The 12518-nt window shown below is 45.2% G+C and overlaps 1 protein-coding gene across 1 annotated transcript in view; it reads left to right on the forward strand.

Annotated features, from left to right (window-relative positions):
• LOC146854006 (proto-oncogene Mas-like) overlaps nucleotides 1-11010 on the forward strand; it is a 28142-nt gene extending 17132 nt beyond the window's left edge. The window contains exon 2 of the mRNA XM_085651872.1: nucleotides 8116-11010. Coding sequence (XP_085507998.1) covers nucleotides 8136-9167 — 1032 coding nt within the window. The 5' untranslated portion in view covers nucleotides 8116-8135 and the 3' untranslated portion in view covers nucleotides 9168-11010. The remainder of the gene's footprint in view (nucleotides 1-8115) is intronic.
• The last annotated feature ends 1508 nt before the right edge of the window (nucleotides 11011-12518 follow it).

Raw genomic sequence — 12518 nt, forward strand, 5'->3', positions numbered from 1 at the left:
CACGTTTAGCACCGAGGCAAACATTGACCCTGGCAGCGTGCCGAACACCCCTAAAACTGCGGGTCCTCGGCTGTGGCACGCAATGGACCTACAAGCCGGAAGCTCTCTGAAGCCGAATTCAGCGTGAGCTTCACCAGTACACGATGTACCGATAAACCTGTCTAACGTTTGTGCAACAGGAAGCCTTTACCCGCATTCAACAAGTCAATATTGTGTTTCTCCTTTGTGTACTCCTAAACGTCAGCAAAACCGTGCAGTGGCACAATATTGATCACATGCATGACTTCCCAGATACACGTCTAAACCTGACCGTGACCACAGCTGCCACCTGTCTGAGATGCCGTTCTGGAGCCAGCCCAGGAGCTTTATTCCAAACCGCAGCGACAGCACATCTCAAAACTAAACTACAAGTCTGACCTCTGACCCTCGCTATGGAAAGAGACAGACTTAAAACTAGAGGCTCCGAAGGCCAAGCTGTAGGAATAACCCTGCATTGGAGCTATGTTATCAGGACACTGTTCTAAAGGAAGATGTTTTATTACATCCCATTTTAAATCCCTTATTCTGGGGGTTTCATGTAGAGCTCTCAAGCTTTCCAGAGCCCTGCATGAGTAGCTCTTCTAGGTCAGTTTTTTTTGCTTTGCATGCTGGTGAAGCTCACGCTGAATTCGGTTTCAGAGAGCTTCCGGCGTGTAGGTCCATTGTGTGCCACAATATGACAGGCTTTCAAACATCCCATCTTTGGTTTACTCTATTGTACCAAGAACTTCTAGGCACGTCTAACGAGCCCTCCATGCAACTCTTTAATCACTACTGAAAGGATTGCGACACAGAAGTACATCAAGAATATAGGAGGTTTGTCTCAGTTCTAGGACTGAAGTCCTGCCTGACTCCAGGCGAAAACTCCAGACAGAGCTGTTTGCCAGTGCACTGTGTGGAACAGACGTTCAAGCTTTACAATGCTTTTGCATGAGTGTCTCGTCCAGTCCAGAATTCTGGCTTTGCATGCTGGTTTTATAAAGGGCTATAAAGGCCCTTCAGTCCGCAGATCTGTACTCACTCTGAATGCATTACACCACTGGTATCAGACTGTTATTAATTGCTTTTTAGGTCTGACCTTGGCCAATCCTTTTGACTTTACTGAATGTGTATGTATAATATGCTCACTGACGGGGGCTTTCAGCCAGCCCTCTTCATCCATCGGTCTGTTGTTCTGCTACTCACATTTTCCTTCTGCCCACTGCCGCATAGAGCAAGACGGTGGGTCAGCCCACTGCAGGCACTGGCTAACTTCTCTGTGAGTAACAGTATCCTGCCCTTTCGCAAGGCGAACATTAGCACACGAAGGTCTACTGTGGCAATGTGTACTTTTTGAAATATATAAAGAAAGAAATAAGGAAAAAGAAAGCCCCAAAAGCACAAAGTGTCCAGCATGGGCAACTTGCTATGCTAGACTAGGACAAGGGTAAGGTATGAGGTCATCTGCGATGCAACACGCATCAGATACAAGGACCAGGTTGGTCCCAGTCAAAGAGTTACCTAGAAAATTGTCTAGATGGTAGAGTCCTCAGAGGGGCAAGGCTGCAGACCAGATGACTGGTTGATGAAGGATGAGATCTCGGCGAAGCTGTCGATGAGGGTGGGAAAATCTCTACAGATAAAGTCCGGAGTTCACTCCTAGGAAGGTGTCAATGTCAATCCGATACTGTTTAGTGTCAGACCCGGTGAAGATTTATACCTCCAGTCTTTGACTATTTTTCTGGAAGTCGTATTTCAGTTGTATTTTGGCCGAACAAGCCTGCAGGTTATGCCCAAAGAAGGTTGGCATTGATTGACTACTGGTCGGACTTAGGACATCTGACTTGGATTTGCTGCTGCTCAACGACTGGCGGGTTAGTCCCAGTTCCACGACGGTTTTCCAGGCAGAAATTTAGCAAAAAGTTGCCAAGTCCCAATAATTTGTGTTGGGCATGAGGGGTTCACTCTTTCACTAACCAAAGTTTCCTGGACCTCAGGAACAGGACTTATGGGTCGAGACTCACTCCAACAGAAGTCACCAGCTGGGTGCAGGCTGGTCCATTTGAAACTGGTCAGTTGGGCTCTTCCAGGTATATGGTCTTTTTGCAGCTTTTGCATTGTGTAGATTAACAGGAGTTCGGCCAACTGACCCTTGGAGTCCACTTCTAAGTCTTGGGAACAAGTGGGAGCAGGACCAACTCTTAGGGGTCTACTCATACATCTCAACAGCAGGTGCCCTTCCTCTGTCTTCCACAAGTCTAGTAGTGAGCTGAAGAGTATGGCCAGGGGTGCAGTGTTTCTTCTTGGCACTAGCCTGTGGGTGTGGTTGACTCGTAACCCATCCATAACCAATAGGAAAAATGTTCCCAGGGATAACCCTATCTACTTGTGCAGCAGTTGAATCATACAGTGCCAATGTCTACCTAAAACCAAGATTGCAGAACCTTTCATCCCTTGCGCATGCTAGAGGTGTGCCCAGGTAATAAGCAATGTCTCTCCTTTTTGGTCACTCAAAACCGGTCCTGGAGGCAGCTCCTCTTACTGGGATTGGTGCCGGATTGGCTAAAAAGACAAAAGAGAGGGGAGGTCCAGATGTTACGGACATCTGTCCGTGGCAGGATACACCTCTTTTAAGTTATTTAAGTTCCAAGGGATTGCCCAGATGGTCATTCTATCCAGGAATAGAACATCTGTCCACACCGCACCGAAGGCATTTCTCTTAGCTCTGGGAGCAAGTTCACGACTCATTATTGAGATATTCAGCTTCTGAGTAATGGTTGGAAGCTCATGCAAATGGCATTTTAGAGGCTTTAGGTAGGCAAAATTAAAAAATACCTTTTTGTAAAATATTTAGTACAAATCCGACTTCATCAATGATCTCGATTTGTAATAAATATTTTACGAAGTCCACAAATTAAGTTTTTTGCTGGTTCTTAGGAAGAAATAGCGTTTGTTAATATCAATTCTCAGTGCTTTTCTATGGACCAACTAAACCTGCTTCAGTGTAACTAGAGTTTGGGGCCTTGCCACTGTAAGGGTGTTATACATTTTAACTTTACGTACCCTACTTTTGAGGACATGTTTTACATCTCCCAGGGATTCCTCTGCCCCAAATCTCCCCCAATTGTTCTTCTCCTGCATCTCCTATGGTTTCGTCTGCTCCAGGCATTTCTCAAGGTTTCTTCTACTCTAGGCATATCTTAAGGTTTCCTCTGCTCCAGGCATCCCTCAAGGGTTCTTCTGCTCCAGGCATCTCTCAAGGGTTTTTCTGCCCCAGGCATATGTCATGATTTCTTCTGCTCCGGGTATATCGCAAGGTTCCTTCTGCTCCAGCATCTCTCAAGGTTTCCTGTGCTCCAGGCATCTCTCAAGGTGTCTTCTGCTCTCAGCGTCTCCCAAGGGTTTCTCTGCTCCAGGCATATTTCAAGGTTTCCTCTGCTCCACACATCTCTCAAGAATTGCTCTGCTCAAAGCATTTTCCAAGTCTCCTGATCCCAGAATCTTCATTGGCTTTCTCTACTTCTGGCATCTTCCATGGCTAATTCTGCTCCCAGCATCTTTAAAACCTTCCTCTGCTCCCAGACCCTGTCACTTTTTCCTCTGCATTAGCTATTTCTCAAGGATCTGCACTCCCCAATGTCTTCCTTTGCTTAAGGTATCTCCCATTGCTTCCTCTGGTGTTGCATGTCACAAACCATCCTTTGCTTCCGGCATCTCTCACGTTGTCTTCTTCTTCTTCTTCTGTAACCTCTAGTTAATTACCTGTGCCAGGAATCCCACCTTCTGTCCTTTGTTCGCAGCATCTCTTAACGATGTCTCTGCCCTCATCCTCCTACAGGTTTTCCTGTGCTTTGACACCTTTCAAGTATCTTCTTTATCTGTGATCTCCAATGCCTTTCTTTGCTTCTGGCATCTTGCTAGCTTTCTGTGGTACTGGCATTTTACATTTCTTCCTTTTGCTCATTGCATCTCAAGATTTTCTCTGCTTTATGTATCTCTTAAGGGTTGCTTGGCATCTGTGCTATCCAATGCTTTCCTTTGCTCCTGGTATCTCTCATAGCTTCCTCTGGTGTCGGCATGTCTCAATTCTTACTCTGCTCCTGGCCTTTGTTAAGTCTTCCTTGTTTGGCTTTGCACTCTCTGATGTCAATTCTTCTGATGTTTGCATCTCTTAATTCTTCATCTGCTCCTAGCCTTACTTACGTTTTCCTCTGCTCCCCATATCTTCCATGTCTTCCTCTGCTCTTGGCATCTTTAATTTCTTCGTTTACTGCCATCATCTTCGTCTCCTCCGGCATCTATCACGCCTTGCTCTGCTTCCAGCATCTTCCCTGTCTTCTTCAGCTCCTGGCATCTTCTGCTGGCTGTCCCTGCTCCCATCATTGTCCATCATATCTTTCTTCTCTGCATCTCCCAGGATTTCCGCTAATGACTTGACTGGAACTCTTATCTGCTAAGTTCTATTATCAGCCTTTGATCAGTTACAATACATTGTGATATGTCTCAAATATGTGCCTAGATAGAAGGAGCAAGAAAAAAAGGCGCTACAATTTCCTCCCTTGTTTTTAAAGGGACTTAGCTGTGGTGTCCGACCGTCACGGAAACAAGGAAGTTGTGACTAGAAGCATGATTGTGTAGAAAGTGGGAACAGGTGCCAATGTAAAACAAAAGAGAATGTACTGTAAGCAGAGGCTGCACGAGAAAGGAAGCAGAAGTGAATGGGAGAACACGAGAACAGGGTTGATAGGTAAACATAAGACCTGTCAAGGAAACCTGCATCAAATAGACCTTGCGGAGAGTACTGACCTGAAATAGTCCCCGAGATAAACAAAATGTTAGTGTGCTAAAACATGTCCCAAAAGAGGTGCAGATTTTAGGCCCCGGTGCCCGTTTAGGGGAAGCAAGCCTGGCGACCGTGTTGGTTTCGTGTGCCAGCCGGCCGCAGGTCTGCAAAGGTCCACCGTTGTATTATCTTTGACCCTGTACTGCAGCGGGGCTAAAAACCATTCGTCACAACCTGATGACACCGAAAGAAGAAATACAGAATCCATCACACCTATCGAAAGCAGGGCTTGTTGCCAGGTAATCAACCTGGCTCTTCCAATGGGGCCCAGAAAGGCCAGTGCCCCTCCCTTCACAGGCACCAGCATACCCTCCCGAGTGATATGTGCAGCTACACATACAGATAACATAACATAGCAAAATATAACCTCACCCCAGAGTACCTGGTGGCACTGCGTTTACCACACCAGTAGTCATTAGAAGACCAGGCTTTCCCTTGGGCACTTTGGCTGCAGGACCTGCCCTGTGTTCAGCATCACTGCAGCTTTTCAGCCCGGGCACGGCTGGACTGGTCATGCTGGAAGAAAGGCTGGTGAACTGCGGGATCCTCAACCTGCCCAGTCACAGAGCAGCCCCATGGAGTGGCACACTCACTTTGCTGCTGTTGGCGTACATGAACCGCTGCTACATAGATATAGGGCTCTGTCCTGTGGGCTGTGTAAGATCCAATGTTACTGGAGTTTTTCGAAAAAATGGCCTCTAGAAGGGCGGGACAGTACAGAGAGACACCGAATAACTCAGTGAGTTCAATGGACGCCTCTGAAAAAAGTGGTAATTTGCAAGCGACTAGGAAGAATCCTGGCAAGGCTGCTTCAGGGTTCCATCCTTCCGAAGTCGGTAAATTGAGTACTGTTCATAACAGTTCGTTTTTAGAGCATTTTAAAGCGGTAGAAATGTGGTATGAATCACTATGTACAGCACTTTGTTTAATACTGTCTGAAGCCTTGAAAGCAGCTCTAAGGGCAGCCCATGGTTTTCTTTTTGCCACAAAGCTTATTTGCTTCTGAGAAGGAGTGTTGCTGTGCTGTGTGCCAGGCCCTGACGCACGGTTTTGCTTTGATGAGAACTGCCGGTCGAACTAAGGACTTTAAGACAATATGTTGATACAACCGCGCTGGAAAGGAATGACTTAGCCTCATCTTTACAAATACATTTCATGGCAAGAGCGCGAGATCCCTACTCGAGGCCATATTGGGTTGTAACTAAAACATTTGATAGGGATTATTTTTTGCTCACAGCTCCTTCATTCTTTAAAACTCTTTCTGTCTCGGAGCAATGTGTACATTTTAGTGTCTACTTTTGTTCTAAAGGTATAAATGGAGTACACGTAGCACTTTTATATCACCTCTATATAGCAATAAATTGTGATTAGCATAGCTTGTTTAATTCTTGATTTTTTTGATGAGCTGTCACTTTTTTTTAGCTCTTTTTACCCTCTTTGTAAAACCATACGCACTTCCACAGTGTTCAAGATACGTTAATGTCCTGTTATCGCGTTACAGTGGCTCATACATGGCCTCTTGGCGCTTTGTTTTGCACTTGAGACGGTACAGAAGAGTCGTTGATGGATGGTCAGAGTCTCCTGTTTATAATTTTTTTTTTTTTCCCCCCAATAATTGGATTCACATAGGGTTGGGTCTTGCCTCAATTACCAAACATGTATGCGTTCTACAAGGAAAAATAGTGTCTTCGTGTTGCCGGATTAGAGGGTCGGTAGCGTGTGTTGTCCGCTTTAAGCGCCACTGAACATCAGTGGTGTTACTTTGCTAAGGTGGGAGATGGTGAATGGTTTGCGGTTTGGGATTCACAGCAGCCCTCTCAAGATGTTGCTGATGGAACCGGATGCAGCACCAGATCTGCTCGAGCTCTTTGGAGATGTTGGAGGCAAGGAGGGTAAACGGAGGTGGCAGCAGAGAGATCGGTGGTCCCCTAGCTAGCCTTTTGGTATCCTTGACCCTGCCTTTGCTAACCATGATCTCAGTGGTCCAGGTGGGGGATAGCAGGACGCCACTCCGCAGAGTGCAGCAGGAATGTGGGGGTCTAATCATGAAGAAGGGGGTCACTGCTGCACTTTCATCAGGGTGTCAAAGGGTCGGGGCTGCCATCCATGTTCAGGTCTCCCTGAGCTTATTAGGGAAACAGCAAAGTGTGTGTCAATGAAGAAGACAAGAGACCCCTGGCACACTAAAACAGACCAGAAACACAGATGCTCCACATTGTCTACCTTACAAGAGCCCAAAGCCTGCTGGAGTCATGCGAGACTGGGTTATGTACTCCAAGCCAGAGATGTATCTCGGCCTCCGAGTCACTGCACCATGCACTAGTAGAGGTTTGCAGAAGGCTCATTCCCGTACTCTGGACGCATCACCACAAAGGCCTCAGTAGCAAGTACAGATCCCGAACCAGAAGGCCTGGGTCCAGCCCCTACATGTCCTCGACAAACAACCTAGTCAGCTCCCCTGCTCCTTTTCGGATGTTCATCTGCTGACTGTGGTCAGAAGACGAGAAGGGTGTGCACCGTACTCATGGAAAGTGAATGAGCCCCTTTGCTTAACGCCATTAGGCCAATGCTTCCCTTGGCCCAATCTGTGGCAGCTTTTAATCACTGAGGTGCAGACTTAGAATCAGGCTTACACCCTAACCAGCCTCTGGATGGAAGTCTTGTCAATTACTACCAAGGGAAGGAAAACCCTCTCTGTCACTTGTAATCATTCTTCGCGTCACTGCAGTGAGCCTGGATGAGGGAGCTCAATGTTACAAAATGTAAATGTACTTGCAGGTAATGCCCAAGGAGTTAAGAACAAACTGCACCTTCCAGATGTCTGTAACTACCCACAACTTCACAATATGTATGCAGTCCTAGGGTTTTGATTGAGACTCCTCCGATTGGTGCTCCTGCTCGTAGGGACAGAAATCACCTCTACCAGGCTACTGACATGCCTCAACAGCCTGTTACTTAATTCAGATCAAGCAGAGATCTAACAGCTAATTGGTCATTTCAATAATTAAACTTTCCCCTTAGTGTCAGAAGGATATAGACTTAAGACACTAAATGAATCAGATGTCACAGTAGTGAAGGGTAGCACTTGATATAATGGACTTTATAAGGTAAATTGCACTATTACAATATTTCAATGGCTTTTCTTCAAGAATAATATATCTCAAGTGTAAAGTGCTACCATATGCTCTATTTTATGTCTGTTTAACATGGTAAAATATCTTGAGAGTAATGTAAATTTGTATTTTCCCCTACAGGATCACAGGAAGATCTACCCATGGCAAATGTTGGAAACATGTCCCTCAACAACACCGGTGCAGGACGCATTAATGGGACTGCAATGGGTAATTCTGCAGGGTCCGTGAACGGTTTTGTCACTGCGGCTGGCTTCATTTTAGTAATCTCTCTACTGGGGATCATCGGAAACAGTTTGGTCTTCTGGTACCTTGGCTTCCGAATCAAGAGGACCAAATACACAGTCTACATCCTCAACCTTGCTGTCGCAGATCTCATCTACCTCATCTGCATCTCCGCCGTAATGTCTGTCACCATCGTTCTTTTCTTGGAACCTAAGCACAACATTGCCAATCCAAGGAAGGTTTTAGACATACTGGAGATCTTTCTTGACTTTGGGAATACTGCAGACATGTTTTTGTTAACTGCCATTAGCGTGGAGAGGTGTTTGTCTGTCTTTTACCCCTTCTGGTACCGTTGCAGCCGGCCAAAAATCCAATCTGTCCTTGTGTGTGCCCTCCTGTGGTGTCTCTCTGGCTTGGTGACACTGGTGGACAACCTTGTGTGTCCCCAAAACCTATTCGGCAAAATATCAGGGAGGTGTACAGGAGTCCAGATATTTCTGACTGTCCTAATCTTTGTCATTACTGTTCCAATAATGGTCTCCTCCAGCCTGATACTAGTGATCAAGATCCAAAGGACGACTAAGAAAGGCCAACCACCCAAGCTCTTTGTTGTCATTGTGATCTCGGTCATCGTCTTCCTCATTTCGGTGGCACCCGTGAGACTTCTATGGCTTCTGCTTTACCTGAAGACCCTACCCTCCTCTTTCTCTGCGGGGGCTTTTTTCTTTGCAAGCTACGCATGTGTCTCAATAAACAGCAGCGCCAACCCCTTTGTCTACTTCATGGTGGGAAGACATAACATGAAAGGTGTATGTGAATATCTTGAGAGGGCCCTAAAGAAGGTCTTCAGGGAGGAGGAAGAAGAGGAGGAAAGGGGTGTGGGATGTGCAATGACAAAATCCAATGAAGAGGGCGATACCACGGATTCTAACATCAGCTTTCAAACCTAATGACTGGAATATGAATGACAAAGCTGGACAGAACTGATAAGGCCACAAGAAGTTCCATTTCCAGATGTGCGCTTATGTTTAACTGTGCAAATTGTAACCGCGCCAGTGCATGTCTGTAGTTTATGTATTGTATTTGTGAAACAATAAGACCACTTTGTGTGGTAAGATTTGAACACTTCCAAGGACTCTCTGACCGGGGCAACCTTTCACAGGCAGTAGGAGATGTGACATAGCCATGACGTTACCGGACAGTCAACGGGTTAAAAAATGGAGAAACTGCGCATGTGGAGGTGAGATGTAGGCAGACGAACAATTGTTAGGAAATCTCTGCCTGTGATTCAATTCAGGACTGAGAGAATACCACCACTGACCAGTAACAAAACAAATTCTATGTGCCAAATTGAGACAAAATCTGACTTACAATGGCATACAAGTATAAAGCTGGTAGCTGAGCCGATTCAGAGCCTAAAGATGGGAGTAAGACGCTCAAACTTTTAAAATGTAGAGATGAAAGACTGAGGAAAAGCGGATACAACTTTGATAAAGGAGAATAGTAAAGTCAATGGTAATTTGTGATAGAAAAGTTAGTGCGAAATGGAATGCATTACACCGAAAAATGACTTCTGCATGACTGTACTGATGGAAGAATTTCCTACACATAGACACAAGTACAGTTACCTGGCTCTTTCCTGGGCTTGGGCTCCACTGTACCGCTGCTGCCTGGAGAGGCGGGAAAAGCATAACGTAAGACACCAGATGATGCAGCCCACACAGGTGATTCAGCGAATCCTCTTGAGATGGCTCAGCATCATGTTGAAGATGCACCTAAAAGGGATAGGATTTGTGAAGCTGAGATACTGTGGATGTGTGGGTATCATGCCTTGGGGTTTTGTGGAAGAGAGTGTGCCTAAAACAGAAGGATGTTGCTGTATTAATGCATTTTTGGGTCAGGCACTTGTTTCAAACGCTTCTGAGTGTGGAATGCCTTGACCTATTGGGTATCCTGTCATTCCTCTTAAAGGTGGATGGTTGTCCTAGCAAGCCTCATTAGTCTAGGTGCATCACAGAAGCTGAGAACTCTGTGTACTTGGTGCCTGGCAAAGGATAATGCAGATATGGCTGCCAGTCACTGATGCTGGCTTGCCTGGAGTAAGAGTGATGTACTTAATGGTAGTCATCGTCAAATGAATGTCAGATTAGGAAATCATAAAAGTGTGTTCTTGTTATAAAAGGCCACGGAGAATCCAAGAATGATCGCTGCGGTAATATCATGCTTGCTTCTCCGGCACAGAGGACAGAAGTGGAAGTGAAGTGCCCTCAGGACCAGTCAACATGCCAAGAGATGACAGCAGTAAGTGAGGTCACGAGAAGAACTGCAAAAAGATGGATCCAGACAAGTTACTCCTGACTCTTCCATTGAATGTTGTAGACTCAAAGGGGGTGGAGCAGAATCTTTCAGGAAAAACAAACCCTGGTTCTGATATGTTTAGAAGACCATTTTCACCAAGCCTCAGTAACCTGAAACTACCTGACTTGATGGTAATCATTAAGGAATTCATGGTCATTCTGACAATATGAACTTCATGAAGAACAGAAAGAGTGGCATTTGTGACAGCGATGCTAGAAAGCAAGTTCTGTAGGACTCTCAAGTAGGATGCTGTGAAAAAAGAATTGCGATAAGTAATAACTTTACTCCAACACTATACACATCAGTCCTCCTCTTCAGGATTGTAGATATGGACTGGCATGTGAGATTTTTAATGAAGGAACATGTCTTTTATACGTGCACCACCTCAGGAGAATAAATGTAATTTTGTATCAAATAAAGACGTTTTCATTGCCACGTGTTGTTGTCATGTCATTTTTCATAGTGCTTGTGGACACACAGTAGACATAAGATTTTGGTAGCTGCTTGTTCTAACTTCAAATGTAAACCCACTGACACATCTCAGTGCACAAGTTGCTCTCTAATGTATTAATAGGGCTCAGCTTAGGATGTGTAGAGGGGCCTTGCTGGGCTTGTGGAGATTTCAGCCCTACATGCACTTTAGAGGGGTAGGCATTCACAACTCATGTTAGGGATACACACATGTGCAATGCACAGATATCCCACACAAACCAACAAAACACATAACATATAATATATGCGCCAAAAATACACAAAAAAGTAAATATTAGTTCAATTTCTGGATTGTGTCAACCCACAGAGAAAGTGTAAACCTTTTTTCAGATTTATGTAGCAGCCGCACACGAGGTCCACACTCCAGGATGAAGAAGAGATATTTTAAGCTGCTGAATGAAGGTCATATGATCTTACACGAAGGAGGTTGACAAAAATATACACCCATCTTCTGTGGATGCCTCCTTTCACTTCGAATTGTCTTTTCAGATGCCTCCAAGCACGCATTGTTTATCAAAACCTACTGATCACTTAAAATAAAGTTATTGGACCTTATATGCAGTGACAGTAAGATGCCTCCCGCACCTTCTCCTACAGCGACCTGAGGGACCGATTTATCAGAGTGTTGCATTTCCCTTGCATCACGCTAGGTAACACAAAGGCAACACAACAATTAAGTCAAATGTACCATGCAGCGCAAGGTCACCTTGCTTGTCTCTGCGGTGCTTGGTAAATCTGGAGTAACGCAAGGAGCACAAGTCGTTGCTCTGCATTACTCTGCACCACGAATGCATTCCATGGGTGGAGCATGGATGTTCCCATGCATCCACCCATGGGGTTTGGCTCATTCCCATATTTATCATGAGTGGTAGACTTGAGAATCTATCCTATTGCTATGCCTTTCCAGGGGAGGTGTGACAAGGAGAAATATGTATATTTTTCCTGTATTTTTCCTCTTTCTACATTCTGCATCCTGCAGCACATGTCGAAAGAAAAGCCTCAGAGGATTGTTTTTGTGCAGGAAGTTGACACTTCCTGCACAAAAACATTCCTGCCTACAACACAGGCACCCTTGCATGCCTACATTAGCGTAAGGCAGCATATTGAGCGCAAGTGCAAGGAGAGGACAGGAATGTGTCATATAATGTTAAATATAGTGCATTCTGCCCCTCTCCCTTTGAATCGGGACCCTAGAGTGCAGGAAGAAAAGAGTGTCATATCAGCACCTGCGGTAATGCTAGGACAGAATGGCAAGCATCAGATGTCAATCATATGTTAATGCTAGGAGGCAAGAACATGCGCAATATGTCAATCGTGGTAATTCTTGGACAAAATTGTGTGCATCAGATGTCACTCATGTGTTAATGCTAGGAGAAAAGGGTATGCACTATGTCAATCCTGTGGTAATGCTAGGACATTATTGGGTGCATCATGTGTCAATCATGTGTTAA

This window comes from Triturus cristatus, chromosome 4_1 (genome assembly GCF_964204655.1).
Source record: "Triturus cristatus chromosome 4_1, aTriCri1.1, whole genome shotgun sequence".
Classification (NCBI taxonomy): domain Eukaryota; kingdom Metazoa; phylum Chordata; class Amphibia; order Caudata; family Salamandridae; genus Triturus; species Triturus cristatus.